At 45.6% G+C, this 27,520-nt stretch overlaps 1 protein-coding gene across 1 annotated transcript in view; it reads right to left on the bottom strand.

The window, feature by feature from the left end:
• LOC141102376 (galectin-1-like) overlaps window positions 1–25,703 on the bottom strand; it is a 43,343-nt gene extending 17,640 nt beyond the window's left edge. The window contains exons 1-2 of the mRNA XM_073591328.1: window positions 25,307–25,703; window positions 12,371–12,438 (exon numbers count right to left, since the gene is read on the bottom strand). Of these exons, the coding sequence (XP_073447429.1) occupies window positions 12,371–12,438; window positions 25,307–25,324 (86 nt within the window). The 5' untranslated portion in view covers window positions 25,325–25,703. The remainder of the gene's footprint in view (window positions 1–12,370; window positions 12,439–25,306) is intronic.
• Window positions 25,704–27,520: the final 1,817 nt, after the last annotated feature.

The raw sequence follows: 27,520 nt of genomic DNA on the forward strand, positions 1-27,520 counted from the left end.
AATTGTGTCCTTTACCACAGATTGACACTTTTAATAACGTGATTTGTAATTAATAAATACCGTATTTATCGGCGTATAACACGCACTTTTTTCCCCTTAAAATCAGGGGAAAGTCGCAGGTGCGTGTTATACGCCGATCCCCTGCGATCCCGTGGTGTCAAAACTTCAAAATCGCCGACCGCGATTTGAAAATGGCGCCGCCGGCGCCGAAATACACAGAGCCGGTCCTCGGCTCTTTCCGGCGGCTCTCGTTCACTTTCGGCTCCACTCGTAGTCCCGAGCGGAGCTATCCGAACCTACTCGGCTAGGTTCGGATAGCTCCGCTCGGGACTACGAGTGGAGCCGAAAATGAACGAGAGCCGCTGGAAAGAGCCGAGGACCGGCTCTGTGTATTTCGGCGCCGGCGGCGCCATTTTCAAATCGCGGTTGGCGATTTTGAAGCCCAATATGGCAGGGACAGGGGATCGACGGCTGCAATGGGGCAAGGCTGCACTGGGGAAGACTGCACTGACAAGGCTGCACTGGGGAAGACTGCACTGACAAGGCTGCACTGGGGAAGGCTGCACTGACAAGGCTGCACTGGGGAAGGCTGCACTGACATGGCTGCACTGACAAGGCTGCACTGACAAGGCTGCACTGGGGAAGGCTGCACTGACAAGGCTGCACTGGGGAAGGCTGCACTGGGGAAGGCTGCACTGACATGGCTGCACTGGGGAAGGCTGCACTGACAAGGCTGCACTGGGGAAGGCTGCACTGACAAGGCTGCACTGGGGAAGGCTGCACTGGGGAAGGCTGCACTGACATGGCTGCACTGGGGAAGGCTGCACTGACAAGGCTGCACTGGGGAAGGCTGCACTGACAAGGCTGTACTGGGGAAGGCTGCACTGACAAGGCTGCACTGGGGAAGGCTGCACTGACAAGGCTGCACTGGGGAAGACTGCACTGACAAGGCTGCACTGGGGAAGGCTGCACTGACAAGGCTGCACTGGGGAAGGCTGCACTGACAAGGCTGCACTGGGGAAGGCTGCACTGACAAGGCTGCACTGGGGAAGGCTGCACTGACATGGCTGCACTGACAAGGCTGCACTGACAAGGCTGCACTGGGGAAGGCTGCACTGACAAGGCTGCACTGGGGAAGGCTGCACTGGGGAAGGCTGCACTGACAAGGCTGCACTGACAAGGCTGCACTGGGGAAGACTGCACTGACAAGGCTGCACTGGGGAAGGCTGCACTGACATGGCTGCACTGACAAGGCTGCACTGGGGAAGGCTGCACTGACAAGGCTGCACTGGGGAAGGCTGCACTGACAAGGCTGCACTGAGAAGGCTGCAATGATGGGCATTTAAATGTAAGTTTTTTTTCCCTTCAACTTCCCTCCTAAAAGTTTTTTTTCCTTAAAATTCCCTCCTAAATTGGGGTGCGTGTTATACGCCGATAAATACGGTAATTCAATGAATAATATGAATATGGTATCCATTCAGTAACATGTCTCACACAAAGTCCCATTCCTTTCTTTTTTCTGTTGATCAACACACACACGCTCATACATACATACACATGTACACACATACAGACACACATGTACACACATACAGACACACATGTACACACATACAGACACACATGTACACACATACAGACACACATGTACACACACATAAATAAATATACTTGTACTCACACAGACAGACACATGTGTACACACACATACACACACATTTACACACAGACACATGTACACACACGTAAATAAATACAGTTGTACTCACACAGACAGACACATGTGTACACAGACACACACGTGTATACACATACATACAGACACACGTACACATGTACAGACACATGTGTACACACACATACACACATACACACACATGTACACACAGACACATGTACACACACATACATACTTACACACAGACACATGTACACACACATATATACACAAAGACACATGTACACACACACACACACACACATAGATACACACACGTACAGATACATGTACACACACACACACATATATACACATGTACAGACACATGTATAGAGCCCTTTAAAAGTTCTAGCACAGTACCTTTCCTCACACAGCTGGGTACTGCACTGTAGGGGGCAGTAGAGAGCACAGCACACTCCCCCCTCCCTTTACTTTCAAATTGCAGATGCTGACGGAGCTTCTCACCGTGCCGCTGTACAGTACGGAGGGGATCGGGAGATCAGGCTCATCTGACAGCCCTTCTCTACCATGATCCTGCGTCACACCCGAGGACCTCTAGCGGCACACCGGTTGAGAAAGGCTGATCTAACTGAGTCTTTGTTAGAACATCCAAACAGTGTCAACTGTTCCTGGGTGATGTAGTTCTACAAGCAAAATTTGTGCTGAAGGTAGAAGGAGAAGTGTATATACAGACTGTATATAGTTGTGTCCCTAAAGCGTTACACTGCTTTGATCCAGTGGGCATCCCATAATATCCCCATCCAAGTTTATTCCCCTCAATAAAACCTAAAAACAAAGCACTGGACTGTTCTTCTGACTCGAGTGTGCTGTGAAGATGCGCTGTGCCTGGCTGTGCAGGGTGGGGTAGGAGATCCCTTTCTACTTACAGCCCCTTAGGGGTTGCGCTACATAAATTTTGCCAGCTAATATTTTTGGAGACTTAAAACCAAAAACGACTTGCTTGAAAAACATTTATAAGCAAACAGGGTCCTGGTAATTCGTCCTGAAAGCTCCAGAGAGAAACAATGAAGTCATTCAAGTCTGGTCTGAGCTCTTTGCTCTTCCATCCTACTACTAAGAGAGGGAGAAGGGGGATTTGATCTGCCAAGTCACTGCTGGGAGAGGGAGTAGGGTGGTCTGAGCTGCTGAGTCACTGTTTGTTGAGGGAGCAGAGTGACCCGAGCAACTTCTGGGAAAGGGAGCAGAGTGACCCAAGCAACTTCTGGGAAAGGGAGCAGAGTGACCCAAGCAACTTCTGGGAAAGGGAGCAGGGTAAGTTGTGCTGCTGCTGGGAGAGGGAGCAAGGTGAGGTGAGCAACTGCTGGGAGAAGGAACAGGGGGGGCTGAGTCACTGCAGGGAGAAGGACCAGGGGGGGGCTGAGTCACTGCTGGGAGAAGGAACAGGGGGGGCTGAGTCACTGCTGGGAGAAGGAACAGGGGGGGCTGAGTCACTGCTGGGAGAAGGACCAGGGGGGGCTGAGTCACTGCTGGGAGAAGGACCAGGGGGGGCTGAGTCAATGCTGGGAGAAGGAACAGGGGGGCTGAGTCACTGCTGGGAGAAGGACCGGGGGGGCTGAGTCACTGCTGGGAGAAGGAACAGGGGGGCTGAGTCACTGCTGGGAGAAGGAACTGGGGGGCTGAGTCACTGCTGGGAGAAGGAACAGGGGGGGGCTGAGTCACTGCTGGGAGAAGGACCAGGGGGGCTGAGTCACTGCTGGGAGAAGGACCAGGGGGGGGCTGAGTCACTGCTAGGAGAAGGAACAGGGGGGGCTGAGTCACTGCTGGGAGAAGGAACAGGGAGGGGCTGAGTCACTGCTGGGAGAAGGAACGGGGGGCTGAGTCACTGCTGGGAGAAGGAACAGGGGGGCTGAGTCAATGCTGGGAGAAGGAACAGGGGGGGCTGAGTCACTGCTGGGAGAAAGAACAGGGAGGGCTGAGTCACTGCTGGGAGAAGGAACAGGGGGGCTGAGTCACTGCTTGGAGAAGGAAAAGGAGGGGCTGAATCACTGCTGGGAGAAGGAACGGGGGGGCTGAGTCACTGCTGAGAGAAGGAACAGGGGGGCTGAGTCACTGCTGGGAGAAGGAACAGGGGGGCTGAGTCACTGCTGGGAGAAGGAACTGGGGGGGTGAGTCACTGCTGGGAGAAGGAACAGGGGGGTCTGAGTCACTGCTGGAAGAAGGAACAGGGGGGCTGAGTCACTGCTGGGAGAAGGAACAGGGGGGGCTGAGTCACTGCTGGGAGAAGAAACAGGGGGGGCTGAGTCACTGCTGGGAGAAGGAACAGGGGGGGCTGAGTCACTGTTGGGAGAAGGAACCGGGGGGCTGAGTCACTGCTGGGAGAAGGAACAGGGGGGGCTGAGTCACTGCTGGGAGAAGGAGAAGCTGAGCTGAGAAGTCACTAATACTTTGTGCCTTTTCACTCTCTGTTGCCATTCCAGGGGAGTTTCCACCTCTAACTAGGTATGTGACAGTGATGAAGTGCTTTCTTCTACTGTACACTTTGAGGAGGAATTAGACATGTGCAATTCATTTCGGTCTGAATGTAAATTTGGACAAATTTTGGGTTATTCAGAGAATCTCCAAATGATATTGTAACAAATTTTGTTGAATTAATTTTTTTATTCGTTTTCTAATAAATTCCAAGTTTTCAGAACAATTAGAATTCGGATTGGGCAAAAAATGATCATCCGATAGGAATTCAGTGTGAAGAATAGCTGGTTGTTCAGTAGCGCCGAATCCTTAACAACTATTGACTCATCAGCTGTCGGCACTTCACCACTGAAAGCGCTGTAACTCTAAACATGTAACCTGTACAAATTTTAAAATGTCGCCTATGGAGATTGTTAAAGTACAGAAGTTTGCCGCAATTCCCCTGTTTTCCGCAATTTTAAAGCGTGACATGTTGGCTATCATTTTACTCGGCGCAACATCATCTTTCACATTATACCAAAAAAAAACTGAGCTAACTTGACTGTTTTCTTGTTTTTCTAATTCAAAAAAGTGTATTTTTTACAAAAAATTGCATTTTGCAAGACCGCTGCGCAAATGCGGTGAGACACAAAGTATTTCAATGACTGCCATTTTATTCTCTAGGGTCTCTGCTAAAAAAAAATATTTAATGTTTGGGGGTTCAAAGTAATTTTCTTGGAAAAAAAAAAAGGCCTACGTGTGGGTTAACCCCGCCTCCTCTCCAATGCTATAGGACCCCATTCAAATAAATGAGCACTCACCATTAGGTACTGCGTTCCGTAACTAGCCTACTCAATAACCGATGGGTGGGAACTCCGTCTGCCATCAGGAGTCCATCAGAAAAGGAAAATAACGGTAAGTATTTGATAATAAATTTTCCTTTTTCCTGACAGACTCCATGGCAGCCTACGTGCGGGAAATAACTAGCCAATCAACACGAGTGGGTATACTGAACAGAAATAAATTTAATTTGACCCGTCAACCGACAAGACTTATAAACCAAAGTACACAAAAGATAGCGAAGCAGGCTCAATATACAGTGGGGACAGAAAGTATTCAGACCCCCTTAAATTTTTCACTCTTTGTTATATTGCAGCCATTTGCTAAAATCATTTAAGTTCATTTTTTTCCTCATTAATGTACACACAGCACCCCATATTGTACACACAGCACCCCATATTGTACACACAGCTCCCCATATTGTACACACAGCACCCCATATTGTACACACAGCCCCCCATATTGTACACACAGCACCCCATATTATACACACAGCACCCCATATTGTACACACTGCACCCCATATTGTACACACAGCACCCCATATTGTACACACAGCACCCCATATTGTACACACAGCACCCCATATTGTACACACTGCACCCCATATTGTACACACTGCACCCCATATTGTACACACAGCACCTCATATTGTACACACAGCACCCCATATTGTACACACAGCACCCCCATATTGTACACACAGCTCCCCATATTATACACACAGCACCCCATATTGTACACACAGCTCCCCATATTGTACACACAGCACCCCCATATTGTACACACAGCTCCCCATATTATACACACAGCACCCCATATTGTACACACAGCCCCCCATATTATACACACAGCACCCCATATTATACACACAGCACCCCCATATTGTACACACAGCTCCCCATATTATACACACAGCACCCCATATTGTACACACAGCACCCCATATTATACACACAGCACCCCATATTATACACACAGCACCCCATATTGTACACACAGCACCCCATATTGTACACACATCACCCCATATTGTACACACAGCCCCCCATATTGTACACACAGCACCCCATATTGTACACACATCACCCCATATTGTACACACAGCACCCCATATTGTACACACAGCACCCCATATTGTACACACAGCCCCCCATATTGTACACACAGCACCCCATATTGTACACACAGCCCCCCATATTGTACACACAGCACCCCATATTGTACACACAGCACCCCATATTGTACACACAGCACCCCATATTGACAGAAAAACACAGAATTGTTCACATTTTTGCAGATTTTTAAAAAAAGAAAAACTGAAATATCACATGGTCCTAAGTATTCAGACCCTTTGCTGTGACACCCATATATATAACTCAGGTGCTGTCCATTTCTTCTGATCATCCTTGAGATGGTTCTACACCTTCATTTGAGTCCAGCTGTGTTTGATTATACTGATTGGACTTGATTAGGAAAGTCACACACCTGTCTATATAAGACCTTACAGCTCACAGTGCATGTCAGAGCAAATGAGAATCATGAGGTCAAAGGAACTGCCTGAAGAGCTCAGAGACAGAATTGTGGCAAGGCACAGATCTGGCCAAGGTTACAAAAAAATTTCTGCTGCACTTAAGGTTCCTAAGAGCACAGTGGCCTCCATAATCCTTAAATGGAAGACGTTTGGGACGACCAGAACCCTTCCTAGAGCTGGCCGTCCGGCCAAACTGAGCTATGGGGGGAGAAGAGCCTTGGTGAGAGAGGTAAAGAAGAACCCAAAGATCACTGTGGCTGAGCTCCAGAGGTGCAGTTGGGAGATGGGAGAAAGTTGTAGAAAGTCAACCATCACTGCAGCCCTCCACCAGTCGGGGCTTTTTGGCTGACTGGCCTGACGGAAGCCTCTCCTCAGTGCAAGACACATAAAAGCCCGCATGGAGTTTGTTAAAAAACACCTGAAGGACTCCAAGATGGTGGGAAATAAGATTCTCTGGTCTGATGAGACCAAGATAAAACTTTTTGGCCTTAATTCTAAGCGGTATGTGTGGAGAAAACCAGGCACTGCTCATCACCTGTCCAATACAGTCCCAACAGTGAAGCATGGTGGTGGCAACATCATGCTGTGGGGGTGTTTCCCAGCTGCAGGGACAGGACGACCCTGCAGCTGAGAAATCGAGGTTGCAAACGAGGGAAAGATAAATGCAGCCAAGTACAGGGATATCCTGGATGAAAACCTTCTCCAGAGTGCTCAGGACCTCAGACTGGGCCGAAAGTTTACCTTCCAACAAGACAATGACCCTAAGCACACAGCTAAAATAACGAAGGAGTGGCTTCACAACAACTCTGTGACTGTTCTTGAATGGCCCAGCCAGAGCCCTGACTTAAACCAAATTGAGCATCTCTGGAGAGAACTAAAAATGGCCGTCCACCAACGTTTACCATCCAACCTGACAGAACTGGAGAGGATCTGCAAGGAGGAATGGCAGAGGATCCCCAAATCCAGGTGTGAAAAACTTGTTGCATCTCTCCCAAAAAGACTCCTGTCTGTATTAGATCAAAAGGGGCTTCCACTAAATACTGAGCAAAGGGTCTGAATACTTAGGACCATGTGATATTTCAGTTTTTCTTTATTAATAAATCTGCAAAAATGTCAACAATTCTGTTTTTCTGTCAATATGGGGTGCTGTGTGTACAATATGGGGTGCTGTGTGTACAATATGGGGTGCTGTGTGTACAATATGGAGTGCTGTGTGTACAATATGGGGGGCTGTGTGTACAATATGGGGTGCTGTGTGTACAATATGAGGTGCTGTGTGTATAATATGGGGTGCTGTGTGTACAATATGGGGTGCTGTGTGTACAATATGGGGTGCTGTGTGTACAATATGGGGGGCTGTGTGTACAATATGGGGTGATGTGTGTACAATATGGGGTGCTGTGTGTACAATATGGGGTGCTGTGTGTACAATATGGGGTGCTGTGTGTATAATATGGGGGGCTGTGTGTATAATATGGGGTGCTGTGTGTATAATATGGGGTGCTGTGTGTACAATATGGGGTGCTGTGTGTACAATATGGGGTGCTGTGTGTACAATATGGGGTGCTGTGTGTACAATATGGGGGGCTGTGTGTACAATATGGGGTGCTGTGTGTACAATATGGGGTGCTGTGTGTATAATATGGGGGGCTGTGTGTACAATATGGGGTGCTGTGTGTACAATATGGGGTGCTGTGTGTATAATATGGGGGGCTGTGTGTACAATATGGGGTGCTGTGTGTACAATATGGGGTGATGTGTGTACATTAATGAGGAAAAAATGAACTTAAATGATTTTAGCAAATGACTGCAATATAAAAAAAGTGAAAAATTTAAGGGGGTCTGAATACTTTCCGTCCCCACTGTGCATATCTCAAAATCATAGATCTATGTATAGATAATATATATTTTACATAGCCATTCAGGTAGTAATAATCTACCTGCTTGCCCGCCCTCATTTAAAATGGCGATTTTCGATACGCCCTCATCACTTGACCCGCGTCACATGTCAATTCCTGTTTTGCAATCTCTCGAGATTTTGCGGTGGCGATCTGCACTGACTCCTGGGAATGCAGAAACTTAGCTCCCAGGAGACAGTGCGCTGCCCTCCCAGTATACAGTGTGCATCGGGGAATAAAGAATATACACGCCTACTCCCGCGGGGGACCGAAACAGGAAGTTACAATATAAAGACCAATTACAAGGTAAACAAACAGCAAAAAATTTTTTTTTTTTTAATTTAGTCATCTGTTGAATGCCAGGAAGGTATTAATATAAACTTTACAATATGTGTAGACCTCCGCTTTAATTGTGGGGGTGTAGGCATCTCCATCCTGTTTATCACACTGACTAGTGTTGTTTTTCTATCCATTCACCCCTCCCCCACCCCACTGTGCCTTTAAAAAAATTAACTTCATGATTTTAGCAAATGGCTGCAATATAACAAAGAGTGAAAAATTTAAGGGGGTCTGAATACTTTCCGACCCCACTGTATATGCCAACTTACACGTGGATTGGAGGTGAGAGTTCTGAGAGCACAATGGTGACACGGGGGGTGTCTGTATTTGGCATGAAAGTAATACTGTTCATAGATGTTGGGATATCACATCATGGAGAAAAACACACACTTTTATAAGAGACTAGGGATGAGCCGAACACCCCCCGGTTCGGTTCGCACCGAGACTTGCGAACAGACCAAAACTTCGCATGAACGTTAGAACCCCATTGAAGTCTATGGGACTCGAACATTCAAAATCAAAAGTGCTCATTTTAAAGGCCAATTTGCATGGTATTGTCCTAAAAAGGGTTTGGGGACCTGGGTCCTGCCCTAGGGGACATCAATATCAATGCAAAAAAAGTTTTAAAAATGTCTGTTTTTTCAGGAGCAGTGATTTTAATAATGCTAATAAAGTCAAACAATAAAAGTGTAATATTCCTTTAAATTTCGCACCTGGGGGGTGTCTATAGTATGCCTGTAAAGGGGCGCATGTTTCCCATGTTTAGAACAGTCTGACAGCAAATGACATTTCAAAGGAAAAAAAGTCATTTAAAACTACTCGGGGCTATAATGAATTGCTGGTCCGACAATACACATAAAAGTTCATTGATAAAAATTGCATGGGATTTCCCCACAGGGGAACCCCGAACCAAAAAAAAAAACTGGTGTGAGGTCCCCCTAAATTGCATACCAGGCCCTTCAGGTGTGGTATGGATATTAAGGGGAACCCGTGCCAAAATTGAAAAAAAAAAAAATGACGTAGGGGTCCCCCTAAAAATTCAACCAGACCCTTCAGGTCTGGTATGGATTTTAAGGGGAACCCCGTGCCAAAATGTTTTTAAAAATTGGCGTGGGGTCCCCCCAAAAATCCATACCAGACCCTTATCTGAGCACGCAACCTGGCAGGCCGCAGGAAAAGAGGGGGGGATGAGAGAGTGCGCCCCCCCTCCTGAACCGTACAAGGCCACATGCCCTCAACATTGGGAGGGTGCTTTGGGGTAGCGGCCCCAAAGCACCTTGTCCCCATGTTGATGAGGACAAGGGCCTCATCCCCACAACCCTTGACCGGTGGTTGTGGGGGTCTGCGGGTGGGGGGCTTATCGGAATCTGGAAGCCCCCTTTAACAAGGGGACTCCCAGATCCCGCCCCCCCCGTGTGAAATGGTAAGGGGGTACTTACCCCTACCATTTCACAAAAAAACTGTCAAAAATGTTAAAAATGACAAGAGACAGTTTTTGACAATTCCTTTATTTAAAGTCTTCTTTTTTCCATCACTTCTTTCTTCTATCTTCCTTCAGTTTCTTCCTCCATCTTCTTCTTCCTCCGATCCTCTGCTTCTTTCTCCGGTGTTCTTGTCCGGCATCTTCCTCCGCGGCGTCTCCTTCTCTTCATCTTCTTCTCTTCATCTTCTTCTCTTCTTTTTCTTTTCGGCCCGCTCCGCATCCATGATTGGATGGGAGGCTCCCCCTATGTGACGCTTCTCGTCTTCTCACGGTTCTTAAATAACAGAGGGTGGGGCCCCCCGGTGACCCCGCCCCCTCTGACACACGGGGACTTGATGGGGACTTCCCTGTGGCATTCCCCGTGATGTCAGAGGGGGCGGGGTCACTGGGTGGCCCCGCCCTCCATTATTTAAGAACCGTCAGAAGACGAGAAGTGTCACACAGCGGGAGCCTCCCATCCAATCATGGATGCGGAGTGGCCTGAAAAGAAGATGAAGAGAAGATGAAGAGAAGAAGATGAAGAGAAAAAGATGAAGAGAGAAGAGTCCCACAGCGGGAGCCTCCCATCCAATCATGGATGCAGAGCGGCCCGAAAAGAAGATGAAGAGAAGAAGATGAAGAGAAGAAGATCAAGAGAAGGAGGCGCCACAGAGGAAGATGCCGGGCGAGAACACCAGAGAAAGAAGCAGAAGATCGGAGGAAGAAGAAGATGGAGGAAGAAACCGAAGGAAGATAGAAGATAGAAGAAAGAAGAAAGAAGATGGAAAGAAGAAGCATTTAAATAAAGGAATTGTCAAAAACTGTCTCTTGTCATTTTTAACATTTTTGACAGTTTTTTTGTGAAATGGTAGGGGTACTTTTGTACCCCCTTACCATTTCACACAGGGGGGGGCTGGGATCTGGGGGTCCCCTTGTTAAAGGGGACTACCAGATTCCGATAACCCCCCCGCCCGCAGACCCCCACAACCACTGGCCAAGGGTTGTGGGGATGAGGCCCTTGTCCTCATCAACATGGGGACAAAGTGCTTTGGGGCCGCTACCCCAAAGCACCCTCCCAATGTTGAGGGCATGTGGCCTGGTATGGTTCAGGAGGGGGGGCGCTCTCTCATCCCCCCTCTTTTCCTGCGGCCTGCCAGGTTGCGTGCTTGGATAAGGGTCTGGTATGGATTTTTGGAGGGACCCCACGCCAATTTTTTTAAAATTTTGGCGCGGGGTTTCCCTTAAAATCCATACCAGACCCTTCAGTCTGGTATGAATTTCGAGGGGAACCCCTACATCATTTTTTTTTTAAATTTTGGCACGGGGTTCCCCTTAATATCCATACCAGGCCTGAAGGGCCTGGTATGGAATTTAGGGGGACCCCCACGCCAGTTTTTTTTAAATTTTGGTTCGGGGTTCCCCTGTGGGGAACTCCCATGCTGTTTTTATCAATGAACTTTTATGTGTATTGTCGGACTGGCAATTCATTAATAGCCGCGAGTAGTTTTAAATGACTTTTTTTCCTTTGAAATGTCATTTTGCTGTCAGACTGTTCTAAACACGGGAAACATGCACTCTTTTACAGGCATACTATAGACACCCCCCAGGTATGAAATTTAAAGGAATATTACACTGTTATTGTTTGACTTTAAGCATTATTAAAATCACTGCTCCCGAAAAAAAATGCCATTTTTAAAACTTTTTTTTGCATTGATACATGTCCCCTGGAGCAGGACCCAGGTCCCCAAACACTTTTTATGACAATACCGTGCATATAAGCCTTTAAAATTAGCACTTTTGATTTCTCCCATAGACTTTTAAAGGGTGTTCCGCAGCTTTTGAATTTGCCGCGAACACCCCAAATTGTTCGCTGTTCGGCGAACAGCCGATGTTCGAGTCGAACATGAGTTTGACTCAAACTCGAAGCTCATCCCTATAAGAGACTGATTCAACTAATATTAGCAAATTTGCTCTGAGCAAAACAATCTGATGTCAGATATTATTTGAGGGCCCACACCCCAAATTCCCAGTGAGGGGTCAGTAGGATGTACTGTACACAGAGCACACTTTACTACTTTTGTAAGTTGTACGTTTGGCAAATAATTGTATTATACAGAGATCAGACTTATATTGTATAATAAGTAGCCGAGGATAGAATCTTCCCCTACCATTTACAGCCATGTGGAATGAAGCCCTTCACCTCAACGCAGCAACCAGGTCTGATACTGCAAAAAGTCTGTATGAGAGAAAGGGGAGAATTATTACACTCTATATAATAGAGAGGGGGGAGGATTATTGCACCCTGTATAATAGAGGGGGGATGATTATTACACCCTGTATAATAGAGGGGGGATGATTATTATACCCTGTATAATAGAGAGGGGGATAATTGTTACCCCCTGTATAATAGAGAGGGGGATGATTATTACACCCCGTATAATAGGTTTGTATACCTAGACCGTAGTGCAGGATTGGAGCAGCCCCCTTGGACCTTTTAGGCACAAATGGTCATAAAAATAATTTTATAGTAAAAGGCAATATATTGCCACTTTATTAATACAAAACATAAAAACTTGTTTATATATAGACATTGCCAACAAGGCAAATAATGTAAAACACATAGTATAAAATTAGAAAAAATTGTGGTACATCAAAACATATTTGTCAAACCCAACAAAAGGCAAGTATGCCCTGTGCTGCCAGAGATGAGCTATGGTCAGTCAATAGGGATTTCTTATGTATAGCCCAACATGTTTCGGAATGAACAATGTATATTCCTTCACCAGGGAAGATTATGTCTGGGTGACTTTAATTCTCATTGTCTGAAATGTAAACATAGTCACATGATAATCACACTGTAAAGCACAATGTGAACATAGCAAGCAATATAAGAGCATAAATTTGGTATATAATATATGTAACCATTCTAATGGGTGGGCATGCATCCCAGGATGAGCAAGCTGCAAACATCCACAGGAAACACCTTGTAGGCTACACCAGCCAAAAAGGTATCAATATCTAAAGCACAAAAAGCAATTGGAGGAGCGTATTAACACATACTTCCTAAACTTGAACATTTGCAAACAGGATGAATGTTGCATAGAAATAAGGTAGGGGAATCAGATATCTCATCAGCCCACCATAGAGTACATTACCTTTCAACACACCAATGCAGATAACCACACCATGGCAGCAATGCTCAATCTGAGACATGCCTGTCAGGTGTGTCTGCTTATTTAGGGAGTATTTCTTAGGGAGAGGAGGTGCTGGAACCCTGACATCAAAGACACCGCTAATCAGGGCGGCTCGGGACAGGGACAAGGCGGTTCTCCGAGGCAAGCGCGCATGGCGCAGCCCCTCTGATCAAGAGGGATAACATCACGTGTCAGAGTGTCACCGGCGCAAAGAATTCCCCAGCAGCGTCATATGATGCGGCGAGATGGGTAGGTGCTCCTCCCCGCAAAAAGGCCGTGCGGATAGCAGGAAGTAGAAACCCCCAGTGCCGTCCACCGGCCACAAGCGGGTGGAGCTTACCCACCAGGTGGTGTAAGCAGAAGACTCCACAGGGGACACGCACATCGCCATCTAGCAGATCCGTGGGCCACGACAGTCACAGTGGGCAATTAATGATTCAAAAACCACAATGGAGAAACATACAAGAACAAAAATGATATACATAGGAAAAAGCAAACAGGGAAAGGAAGAAAAATTATAAAATATAATGGGAAAGAAAATAGCCAAGGATATAGAATACCCAGGGACGAGCAGATCTAAAATTCAAGATGAATTATTAAAGAATTCAATATATGGTATTATATTTGGCATGGGGGTCCCTGGATGTCATGGCATAGGAGCACACAGTAATGCTGCAAAGCATTAATTACTCTGTAGTTCAAGACCCTCAATACCAAAAACTAGAGGTTCAACTCGCTTCCCCCTGACACAAAATGAGGGAGGAAAGGCTTGAAGTTAAATGCCTCATTCAAGCCTGGTGGCAGGGTGGCCTTGAGGTTGAAAATTCATCTAAGTTCACATTGTAGTAGTTGCTTATTGAGGTCGCCACCTCTGTGGCTAGGATGTATGCGATCGATCCAAGGCCAGAAAATGTACCTTGGGGATAGACGCAGCATGGACTGAGGCCATGTGTTGACCAATGTGTACGTCAGTATCACATTTGCGTATGCTTGATATATGTTGATATATGCTTTTCCAGAATTCATTTATAGTTTTCCCAACATAGTAACATCCACAGTCGCAAGAGAGTAGATATACCACGGCGGGGGTCCTGCAACTTACATAATGTTTAGGGAAAAATGTGTGCCCATTGGGTAACCGGATATTTTTACGTCTGGCCATTGATTGACAGTAGGCAGTGCCTAAAGTTTTACACATGTCACCTCTTGAAGTCCTATATTCACTTGATACTAGCTTGTCCCCAACAGAGGGGGGCCCCCCTGTCAGTGCTCTATCTTGGCCTAGGCCAACAAGGCCCAGGCCTAGGGCGGCACTTTGTGGGGGCGGAAAAAGCCACCCCCCCTGCATGAAAAAAAGCCCTCTTAACTCCAGCCTCCCGCACATATTCAATCCCCGGCTGCCGGCGGCTTGCTGTACCGCGGCACTTATGGAACTACTTGGCTGGGTGGACGGACTAGCATCCCCATAGAGCGGATAGTGACTGGCCCCGCCCTCCTGCGCGCTCCTCTAAGTAAGTCTGTCCCGCTCTGCTCTTCGTCCTGTCAGCGCTTGATGAATGAACAGCGTCCGGGGGTGATAATGGCGATGAATGAAGGGTGGCCTGGGGTGACAGTGCAATGACAGAGAGCGGCATCATCCATGGACAAGCAGAGCACCGAGCACCCCCCTCCTACCGAGGAGGACTGGCTGGAGATGATGAAGGAGAGGAGCCTCACTGACCTGGAGCAGAAGCCTGAGGAGTGAGGACAGGTATGAATTAAGTGTTCTGTCTGTGCCACAAATGTATTAAACAAACTTTGTAGTACATTAATTTTCACTGATTATTGCACTGTTTAATGAGTTTGCATTGATTTTAGCATATGAAAAGTGCTCCATGCATGCTAAAATCAATGCAAACTCATTAAACAGTGCATATTCAGTGTAAATGAATGTACTGCAAAGTGCTCAGTGCTATAATTCATACGCAATTAATATACAACTAAAAAGCTGTGATGTTGAGGAGGCGGCATGCTTAAAGTGGCACTGATAGAGCTGCACTGGTGGGGACTGATGAGGCACTCTTAAGCTGCACTGATGAGGACGCACTGGTGGGGACTGATGAGGCCGCACTGGAGGCGACTGAAGAGGACGCACTGGTGGGGACTGATGAGGCCGCACTGGTGGCGACTGATGAGGCCGCACTGGAGGCGACTGAAGAGGACGCACTGGTGGGGACTGATGGGGCCGCACTGGAGGCAACTGATGAGGCCGCACTGGTGGCGACTGATGAGGCCGCACTGGTGGCGACTGATGAGGCACTCTTAAGCTGCACTGATGAGGCTGCACTGGAGGAGACTGATGAGGCTGCACTGGAGACAACAGATGAGGCCGCACTGGTGGGGACTGATGAGGCCGCACTGGTGGTGACTGATAAGGCACTCTTAAGCTGCAATGATGAGGACGCACTGGTGGGGACTGATGAGAACGCACTGGTGGTGACTGATGAGGCCTGCACTGGAGGCGACTGATGAGGCCGCACTGAAGGCGATTGATGAGGCTGCACTGATGAGGCTGCACTGATGGGCACTGATAAGGCTGCACTGATGGGTACTGATATGCTTCATTTTAATATTGTTAAAGTTGTTAATATTTATTTTTGGATCTTAATTCTGCATAAAACATTTAACAGTGTAATTTCATGAGATAATTTGAGATCGGACTTAGGGGCAGGTCAGGGTAGGGGTTGGGTGGGGCAAGTGGTGGCGAGTAACTCTTAAGGCCTGACTAGTGGCTCAGGACTTGAAATTTTGAGGCCTGCTTTGTACATTCACATCAGTCCCTGCCGTCAAGGAGCTTCCAAGTAGGCATTTGGTACCCACTTTTAATGTAGAGAGGAAAAGGTGGAGCCTAAAGAGGAAGGGGTGTGGTTTACAGATGATAGGGCGGGTCATAAACAGAAAAGGGTGTGGCCTTAGCAGGGAGGGATGGTTCATATTTAAATTAAGGAGTGCATGAATTTAGCCAGGCCTAGGGCAGCACAAATCCTAAATACACCACTGCCTCCTGTAGGCGGCAGCTGGTACTTCTGACACAAAAGGAGCAAGCAAAGGATAAATAACAAGCATATGCCAATACTTGTTTAGGATACGTCTAATTTGCTTGTATTGTGTAGAGTAGGTAGTGATGACATGTGTTGTGTCATCATTTACAGGTTTTTTAGGGGTGAAAAGCAATTCTCAATGAGATATCTTAATTGTTTTCTGATACGCCTTTTTGAGGGAGGACTTGGAGTATCCTCACTCAAGGAGTCTGGTCCTCAGGACATCAGCTTCCTTTTGAAATCTGATATCATCAGAACAATTACAGCGAGCCCTTAGGTACTGGCTGTAAGGGATAGATGCCATCAATGGCTTGGGGTGGAAGCTGGAGGCATGCAATAGCAAGTTACCTGCTGTGGGTTTGTGGTAAAGCTCACTAAATAAACTGCTGTTGATTTGCTTTTGAATGGATACATCCAAGAAAGTAATTTCACTCATACTATATGACATTGTAAATTTTAAATTGAAATCATTGGTGTTGATATAAATCATAAAATTAATATAAAAGATTGTTCGATCCATCCCAGAATATGAGGACGTCGTCTATGTAATGATGCCATGCTAGAACATGGCTCATGTACACAGACAGCTTGTCGCCAGCCAACAACTGACATTCCCACTCCCCTAGGTACAGGTTGGTATAGGAGGGGGCACAGCAGGTCCCCATAGCCACACCCTATACCTGGAGGAAGTGGGAGCCGTTGAAGGAAAACATATTGTGTTGAAGTATGAATTTGTTATATTGGGGTTCATATTGATTAGATTGAAAAAGAACATGGATTATCACTGTGAGGCCCTTATAATGAGGAATTGTGCAATACAACGCCTCAACGTCTATAGCCACTAGTTGTGTGTCGTCACTGATATTGAAGGATATCTTGAAGGATCTGTAATAAGTGAATAGTATCACGAATATAGAATGGCATACATAACAATAATAGTTTTAAATGATCATCAACTACACGGCTGAGGTTTTCCATAAGGTTGCCACATCCGGATATGATTGGTATGCCCCGTACACACGGTCAGACATTGATCAGTCGTTCCGACAACAAAATCCATGGATTTTTTCCGATGGATGTTGGCTCAAACTTGTCTTGCATACACACGGTCACACAAAGTTGTCGGAAAATCCAATCGTTCTGAACGCGGTGACGTAAAACACGTACGTCGGGACTATAAATGGGGCAGTAGCCAATAGCTTTCGTCTCTTAATTTATTCTGAGCATGCGTGGCACTTTGTGCGTCGGATTTATGTACACACGATCGGAATTTCCAACGGATTTTGTTGATACAGATATAGATACTATTAATAGACGTATGGTGTACCAATATGGCCGTGCCTCAGATGACGTCCGTGTGACGAAACGCGTAAGACAGGACATACGTGGTACACAATACCTCATTTCTGTTTTTTCCGATCTTTCGGCTTCTGCAAGGTCGGCCGTGGAACGCATGCCGTTACCACGCCGATGATACGGAAGTTGGTCACATTTGTGTAACGGAGCATTGGAGCTCCTTTATTTTTAACTTTTATGCAATAAATCCTTTTACTTTATGGATTCACACTTTGAGGCTCATCTTTCCTGTATCTATGTGGACGCCTGCCGCTGGGGATTTTTAGAAAAACTTCCGTGGAGAGGTGGAAGGCTACAGCACCCACTTGAGGGGCAATCTGCCACAAGGGGACACAGCCACTGGATTTCAGCTAATACGCCTGTTACCCCTGCAGGGGTTAGGCGCTCCGGTGAGTGTGGGCACAAGTGGGAGTTGCGGAGGAAAGCGGGGAATATTGAAGAGTCACTATCATTTTTGAATTTATGCAAGGATCATCACTTACAGACTATTATTTTTAGTGTATAGCCATATACACACATATATTTGTTTGGACTTTTTTATTTTATTTTATTTTATTTTATTTTTGATATTATCCATTGCCACTTTTTATTTTACATATTTATATATTTTTTCATTTTCTGGCATTTACCAACTTGAATCAATTTCTTTGCATTCACATGGGGGCACTTTTGTCTTTAATTTAATTATTCTTATTCATTAAGTCACCCCCCCCCCCTTTTTTTTGGAACGTCGCATTATATCATTAATTGATGTTGGGTATTATCACTGTTATATTTATTTATTTATCATGTATTCTCATTTTTTACACTTATATATACTATTGATTTTATATTTACTTGAAGCACTTTGCACTTTTATGGAGAGTTGTTTAGATGAAATAGCACAGTGGGTTCACATATAATTTATCACTTTTGAACAGCGCCACTTCCCCTGAAATAGATTTTTACTGATGGGGACAGATAAGGCGGCACTGATGGGGACAGATAAGGCGGTACTGATGGGCACAGGTAAGGCAGCACTGATGGCCACTGATAAGATGGCACTGATAGGGTGGCACTGATAGGCCGCACTGGTAGGTGACACTGGTAGGCGGCACTGGTAGGTGACACTGACTGGTGACACTGATAGGTAGCACTGTGGACACTGATGGGTGGCAATGTGGGCACTGATAGGCAGCACTGTTGTGCACTGGTAGGTAGCACTGGCAGGTGGCACAGGTGGCACAGATGAGCAGGCGGCTGCTCTCCTTGACCCGGACCTATGTCCCTCTGACAGCCACCAGTGATCTGCTTTTTTTGTCAGCGTGAGGAGAAAAATAGCCGTTTACTGGCTCTGTTTACATCACATGATCAGCTGTCATTGGCTGCACCATACATAACAGTTTCCACACCTAGCAACATTATAGCAACCGCTTCCCATACCCCATAGCACTGTACCCTCCTCTGCCCACACCCAGCAATCCCCATATCGAATCCCTTCTCTATAAGATTTTTTAATTCTCTTTTAAATGTAATCGTGGGATCCATGGGTAAGGAGGAGTAGGAGTCAGTCAGACAAAATTCTCATCATCTCTTGTGAGTACATTTCCTTATCCATGATCACAATAGCTCCTCCTTTATCCACTGGGCGGACAACTATATCCCTCCTCTTACATAATACTGTATATCCAATCCTATCTTTATGTTGCGTTGAGGTTGTACAGGTCTTAATCTGAGGTTTTCCAAATCCTTTGTAACCAAATCATTAACATTGGGAGCTGCACATTCCCAGGAGGATTAAAAAGTGATGCATTGGACAAGCCTGAATGGGCAAAGACAGATGCATCCCTAACTAGCTGCCTAGTGGGGTTACTTAGGAGGTATCTTTTAATGTTTAACTTTCGTGTATATTTGTGTATATCTATGAAAGTCTGAAACTTGCTGAGATTCCGTGGGGGTGCATATTTTATATTTACCTAAGTAGGCACAGGAGACACTTATCCCATAAAGTCATTTATTACGTGCACAACAAAAATGTGTTGTCTACCTTTTTAGGTGCTCTTGTGGCCTAGAATATGTGGGACGCACCATTCGAATGTTACATATTAGATTGGGAGAACACATAACTAACATTTGAAAAGGCTTTGATGAGCATAATGTCTCAAAACATTATGACTTGAACCACAATCGGAATCCTAGTGGTATGACCTTTTTTGCCCTTGAGAAATATGTCCCTCATTGGCGTGGGAGCAATGGCAGGCGGAATATATCCAGAGCTGAGACTGACCAGATATACAAATTGGGCTCTCATGTGCCCAATGGTTTGAATGTAGGGTGGGACATCAACTATTTTATTAACAATAGTTGATGCCCCCCTATTCCATACGGCTTCTTTTTTTTCCAATTTTTTCATTTAAAATTAATTGAAATTTAAAAAAAAAAAAAGATTTTTGTTTATTTTATATTTTTCCTTTTATGAATCATTCTCCTTTAATTTTTATTCATTTTATTTTATATTTTATCATTGTCTAATACTAATTTGGATGCATTAAAGAAGTTTACTTCCAAAGGTATTATTATAACTTTATACTTTAATTAGTACACCTGTACATGTGCCTAAGATATGTTTTCAGAATGTTTATAAGTATCTATTAACCGTTAAAGTCTATGGGAACACCGTTAAAGTCTATGGGACTCGAACATGAATAATCAAAAGTGCTAATTTTAAAGGCTTATATGCAAGTTATTGTCACAAAAAGTGTTTGGGGACCCGGGTCCTGCCCGGGTCTGGGGGTCCCCTTGTTAAAGGGGGCTTCCAGATTCCGATAAGCCCCCCGCCCACAGACCCCCACAACCACCGGGCAAGGGTTGTGGGGATGAATCCCTTGTCCTCATCAACATGGGGACAAGGTGCTTTGGGGGGACCCCAAAGCACCCTACCAATGTTAAGGGCATGTGGCCTGGTACGGTTCAGGAGGGGGGGCGCTCTCTCGTCCCCCCTCTTTTCCTGTGGCCTGCCAGGTTGCGTGCTCAGATAAGGGTCTGGTATGGATTTTTGGGGGGACCCCACGCCATTTTTTTTTACCATTTTGGCATGGGGTTCCCCTTAAAATCCATACCAGACCTGAAGGGCCTGGTATGGAATTTAAGGGGATCCCTACGCCATTTTTTTTTTAAATTTTGGTTCAGGGTTCCCCTGTGGGGAATTCCCATGCCATTTTTATCAATGAACTTTTATGTGTATTGTCGGACCGACAATTCATATAGCCGCGAGTAGTTTTAAATTACTTTTTTTCCTTTGAAATGTCATTTTGCTGTCAGACTGTTTTAAACACAGGAAACATGCGCCCCTTTACAGGCATACTATAGACACCCCCCATACGAAATTTAAAGGAATATTAAACTTTTATTGTTTCACTTTAAGCATTATTAAAATCACTGCTCCTGAAAAAACATCTGTTTTAAAAAAATTTTTTTTGCATTGATACAGGTCCCCTGGGGCAGGACCCGGGTCCCCAAACACTTTTATGGCAATAACTTGCATATTAGCCTTTAAAATTAGCATTTTTGATTTTTTCATGTTCGTGTCCCATAGACTTTAACGGTGTTCGCGTGTTCGAACTAATTTTTTTCTGCCTATTCGCATGTTCTGCTGCGAACCGAAATGGGGGGTATGTATTCGGCTCATCCCTACTCATTATATACTGCTGGAGTGAAAAATGCAATATGTTATTATTTATGGTATTTCATTTTGAACATGCACTACAGATCAGCATTAATTTTGACATCTAGTCTATACACTTTTGACTAAAATGCCATTTTAGTTTTAGTCGTATTTTAGTCAGCTCAATTGTTTTAGTCGTATTTTAGTCGACTAAAATAGTATTCATTTAGTCGACGACAATAACACTGAATCCCAGCCCCATGTTTATCTGTCATTTGATTTGGGAATTATAGCAATTATAGCTAGAAATGAGGGTGGGGTCATCCGGGGACATCACTGGGTAACTTTTACCCCTGTGTTTACCTGTCATGGCTGTGTCCCTGGATGGGAGCAGCTGTGTTCGGTGGATGGCAAGTTTTGTTTTTTAATAAAGGAATTGTCAAACACTGTTGTGTTTTTATGAATTCTTTCAGCACTTTTTGGTGAATGAGTAGGGGTACTATGTACCCCTACTCATTCACATGTTAGAGGGGGCAGGATCTGGCGCTCCCTTGTTGAAGGGGGCTTCCAGAATCTGATAAGCCCTTAGACCTCCACAACCACTGGGCAAGGATTTTTAGGCAAGAGGCCCTTGTCCCCATGAACAGGGGAACAAGGTGCTTTGGGGGGGACCCCCTGCCTCAAAGCAGCCTCCCCATGTTGAGGGCATGTGGCCTGCTATGGTTCAGGAGTAGGGCGCTCACTCACACCCCACTTTCCTGGTCTGCTGGGCTGCATGCTCAGATAAGGGTATGTTATGGATTTTGGGGGAGGGGCGGCCCATGCCGTTTTTTAAAAACATGCATGCTCGGATAAGGGCCTGGTATGGATTGCAGGGAGGACTTCATGCATTTTTTTTTCACGTTCGCCCAATGATATCTAGACATGGAGGTCACCAGGTGATGTCACCTCTGCCCCAAGGGAGCCGAGGGAAGAGGCCGCTGCTTTGCCAGACAAAGTACCCTGGGCATGGGTGAGAGAGGATGAGGAGGATGAGGACGGCTTGGTCATCCACTCGACCAAGTCTTCCGCATGTTGCGGCTCAACATGGCCAGCTGCCGAAAAAAAGGCCAAGCGTGTCCCATGGCCACGTGCTGATGAGGATGCACTGTCTCCACGACCAGCACTAGACACAGAGCCTGCTTGCCCTCTCTTATTGGCTTGTGACTGTCTGCCTCTCCTTCTTGGCCTTCCAGACATACTAATGGCCTGTAGCTGCACTAAGCTGGGATATATATATATATATATATATATATGTACTGATACTGCAGCTAGCAAAATCAACTGCCTGCCTGTAGTATGAGAACCTTCTACAGGTAGCTTTAGCTGAACACTGTGAGCAGGACGCACTGCACTAACTGTAAATAGTCTAGCTGCCTGACTGTGGTACTAATAGGATCAAAAGAACACCAGCAATTTTCTTCAGGTAGCTGTATTTACTGTAACAAGACAAGCCTGCCTGTCAGTAAGAAGATAACAGAAACGGATCTAGCTGAACACTGTGAGCAGGACGCACCCCACTAGCTTGTAGGTTTAGCTGAACACTGTGAGGTGGACGCACCCCACTAACTTGTAGGTTTAGCTGAACACTGTGAGCAGGACGCACCCCACTAACTTGTAGGTTTAGCTGAACACTGTGAGCAGGACGCACCCCACTAACTTGTAGGTTTAGCAGAACACTGTGAGCAGGACGCACTGCACTAACTGTAAATAGTCTAGCTGCCTGACTGTGGTACTAATAGGATCAAAAGAACACCAGCAATTTTCTTCAGGTAGCTTTATATACTGTAACAAGACAAGCCTGCCTGTCAGTAAGAAGATAACAGGAATGGATCTAGCTGAACACTGTGAGCAGGACGCACTGCACTAAATGTAAATAGTCTAGCTGCCTGACTGTGGTACTAATAGGATCAAAAGAACACCAGTAATTTTCTTCAGGTAGCTTTATATACTGTAACAAGAAAAGCCTGCCTGTCAGTAGGAAGATAACAGGAAGGGATCTATCTGAACACTGTGAGCAGGACGCACTGCACTAAATGTAAATAGTCTAGAAGATAACAGGAACGGATCTAGCTGAACACTGTGAGCAGGACGCACTGCACTAAATGTAAATAGTCTAGCTGCCTGACTGTGGTACTAATAGGATCAAATGAACACCAGTAATTTTCTTCAAAATACTGTAACAAGACAAGCCTGCCTGTCAGTAAGAAGATAACAGGAACGGATCTAGCTGAACACTGTGAGCAGGACGCACTGCACTAAATGTAAATAGTCTAGAAGATAACAGGAACGGATCTAGCTAAACTGAATACAGTGTATATATATATATGCAACACCTGGGATGCATATATATACACAATACACTTTAAGTGCAGCTAACTGACTGACTGTCCTGCCTAATCTAGCTAACTCAAATGAAATGACACTGTCTCTCTCTCTCTCTATCTCTCAGCACACCGGAACACACTGCACAGGGCCGCCGTGCAGGCGGCCTTATATAGTGTGGGGCGTGTACTAAATCCCCTGAGCCATAATTGGCCAAAGCCTCCTTGGCTTTGGCCAATTACGGCTCTCTGTTAAGGCGGCGCTGTGATTGGCCAAGCATGCGGGTCATAGTGCATGCTTGGCCAATCATCAGCAAGCAATGCACTGCGATGCCGCAGTAAATTATGGGCCGTGACGCGCCACACGAATTTGGTGCGAACGGCCCATATCGTTCGCAATTCGGCGAACGACCGAACAGCCGATGTTCGAGTCGAACATAGGTTCGACTCGAACACGAAGCTCATCCCTATTGCCAACCTAACAGATTGAAATTTACTGACACGACACCCACAATTGCTTTTAAGCTACAAACAAGTACAATAAGAAATTCACAATGTGATTTAAGGTAGATAATAAGGCAAAAAACATATTTCTTATTTTATTTTCGATATAGTAAGTAAGTAGCTCAGGGACAGGACTCGGGAGGGCAAGAAATTAGAATGAGCAAACACATGAAATTGACTCTCACAGTGACACTGACAGCAGTGTGCAGCAGTACAGATTACTGACACGACACGTCCCCTCCTGAGTCATAGTGACAGTCTCTCTCCAAGCCAGGAGGTCCCTCCAGTCCAAACATCACTGATGGTCCCGCTCCTGGCCTGCCTTGCTCCCACCCCCCAGACCCACACACACACACAAGGCTCTGGCCACTCTGCTTGGCCCCCTTGCACCATGACATCACAGGACATGCTCAGGCACTGCCTCCACCAGAGCCGCCCCCGAACACTCTGTAGCAGGCACTCGTATGGTCTCGGCTGGCTCCGGGCTGAGCGTCACAGCCATATTTTTTACTGGCAACCTGTTCTTTTTACTGGCATTTACTGGCAGGTGAAAATTGGCTGTTTTTTACTGGCTGCCAGTAAAAATACTGACGGCTGGCAACGCTGTACGGAACTCCTATTGAAAACTAACGCAGTGAATATTTGAACAGTATAAACATGATATGGAAACACTGACAATACCGATAACAAAGTCATTTGCTTGATTTACACTTAAAAAGTCAACACAGCATGAAATTATCAGCCCCTGATATTTACTGGCAGTTGTAAAAAAAAAAAAAAGACTGATTTTTACAAACTGTCAGTAAATTTACTGGCGGTTGGCAACCCTGGCCTGGGGTCTTATCAGAGTTGCTATATACTGATAATTAAACAGTAATCTGCGGCACTGATTACAGACAGACCATGACACAGAACAAGCTGACACTAACCCAGCTTGTTCTACAAATACAATTTAGCACTTCACCTTAAGGGCAGTTTCCATGGCTGGATTCGGGAACTTCTTAGCTGGCCCGGGGTGAGCTCTGGTGACTGTTGGGCTGGATAGTGGCTGCAGAGTGAAGGTTACCTTCCTGCTCGGCCCACCCTCACTGCTGCTCTGACTGTAATAACTCTGACTTGGTCAGCAGCCAAACCTGGGAGGATAATCCTTCTCCTGTCTGATATGGCTGCAGTTATCCACATGCCGACCGCCACATGTACATTTACGTCCCTTTTTTGGGGGCGGATATCATTGTTATGGCAGCAGCTAGCTGCCATGACCCCGGTATCCCCGTGTTTGTTCGGCCGGCGGTTGGCTGCAAGATAAAAGTGGTCTCTGCAGTGGATTACAGCAGCTAGTTCATGAAAAGAGAAGCATTCGGAGTGCAATAACCTAAGCCCAGAAGCTCCAGATGTCAGGCTTGCACGGGAACCCATATTTCCTCATATTTCGTCGGCAGCGGCGGAGGCGATTGCATCTGACCCCTGGGCTGACATGGAGACGAGTGAGGGGAAGACGTCAAAACGTCACTTCCTTCCTCTTAAAGGCACATTTTTTTCAATGTCATTTTTTCAAATGACAATATATATTTTTTTTTTATTGCCTTCGAGTGCAAATATGGGATCTGAGAACTTTTTGACCCCAGATCTCATGTTTAACCACTTCAGCCCCGGAAGATTTTACCCCCTTCCTGACCAGAGCACTTTTTTGCGACTCGGCACTGCGTCGCTTTAACTGACAATTGCGCGGGCGTGCGACGTGGCTCCGAAACAAAATTGACGTCCTTTTTTTCCCACAAACAGAGCTTTCTTTTGGTGGTATTTGATCATCTCTGCGATTTTTATTTTTTGCGCCATGAACAAAATAAGAGTGACAATTTTGAAAAAAACGCATTATTTTTTACATTTTGCTATAATAATTATCCCCAAAAAATATATAAAAAAACATTTTTTTTCCTCAGTTTAGGCTGATATGTATTCTTCCACATATTTTTGGTAAAAAAAAATCGCAATAAGCGTTTATTGATTTGTTTGCGCAAAAGTTATAGCGTTTACAAAATAGTGGATAGTTTTATGGCATTTTTATTAATAGTTTTTTTTTACTAGTAATGGCGGCAATCAGCGATTTTTATTGTGACTGCGACGTTATGGCGGACATGTCGGACATTTTTGACACATTTTTGGGACCATTGTCATTTATACAGCAATCAGTGCTATAAAAATGCACTGATTCCTGTATAAATGACACTGGCAGTGAAGGGGTTAACCACTAGGGGGCGGGGAGGGGTTAAGTGTGTCCTAGGGAGTGATTCTAACTGTCAGGGGGATGGGCTGTGTGTGTGACGTCACTGATCTCTGCTCCGATGACAGGGAGCAGAGTTCCAGTGACACTTGTCACTAGGCAGAACGGGGAGATGCTGTTTACAACTCGATGCCCACGGCGATCGAGTCCGCGGGACCCACGACCCGACTCACGGAGATCGTGGCAGGCGCGCGCCGTGCCATTCTGCCGACGTATATCTACAGGAGCCGGTCGGGAACCGGTTAAGAGGTCCTGTCATGCTTTTTTCTATTACAAGGGATGTTTACATTCCTTGTAATAAGAATAAAAGTGACCCACATTTTTTCTTTTTAAAAAAACAGTGTAAAAATAAAAAAAATCAAGTAAAATAAATAAGAAAAGAAAATTTTTTTTTTAAAACGCCCTGTCTCGACGAGCTCGCGCGCAGAAACGAACGCATATGTGAGTAGCGCCCGCATATGAAAACGGTGGTCAAACCACACATGTGAGTTATCGCCGCTATCGGTAGAGCCAGAGCAATAATTCTAGCCCTAGAACCCCTCTGTAATGCAAAACATGCAACCTGTAGAATGTTTTAAACGTTGCTTATGAAGATTTTTGAGGGTAAAAGTTTGATGCCATTCCACGGGCGGGCACAATTTTGACACGTTGGGTATCAATTTACTCAGCGTAACATTATCTTTCACAGTATAAAAAAATTGGGCTAACTTTACTGTTGTCTTATTTTTTTATTCAAAAAAAGTGAATTTTTTCCAAAAAAAGTGCGCTTGTAAGACCGCTGCGCAAATACGGGGTGGTGAAAAAGAGTATTGCAATGACCGCCATTTTATTCTCTAGGGTGTTAGAAAAAAAAAAACAATATATAATGTTTGGAGGTTCTAAGTAATTTTCTAGCAA

Source organism: Aquarana catesbeiana, linkage group LG07 (assembly GCF_042186555.1).
Source record: "Aquarana catesbeiana isolate 2022-GZ linkage group LG07, ASM4218655v1, whole genome shotgun sequence".
In the NCBI taxonomy this organism is placed as follows: Eukaryota; Metazoa; Chordata; class Amphibia; order Anura; family Ranidae; genus Aquarana; species Aquarana catesbeiana.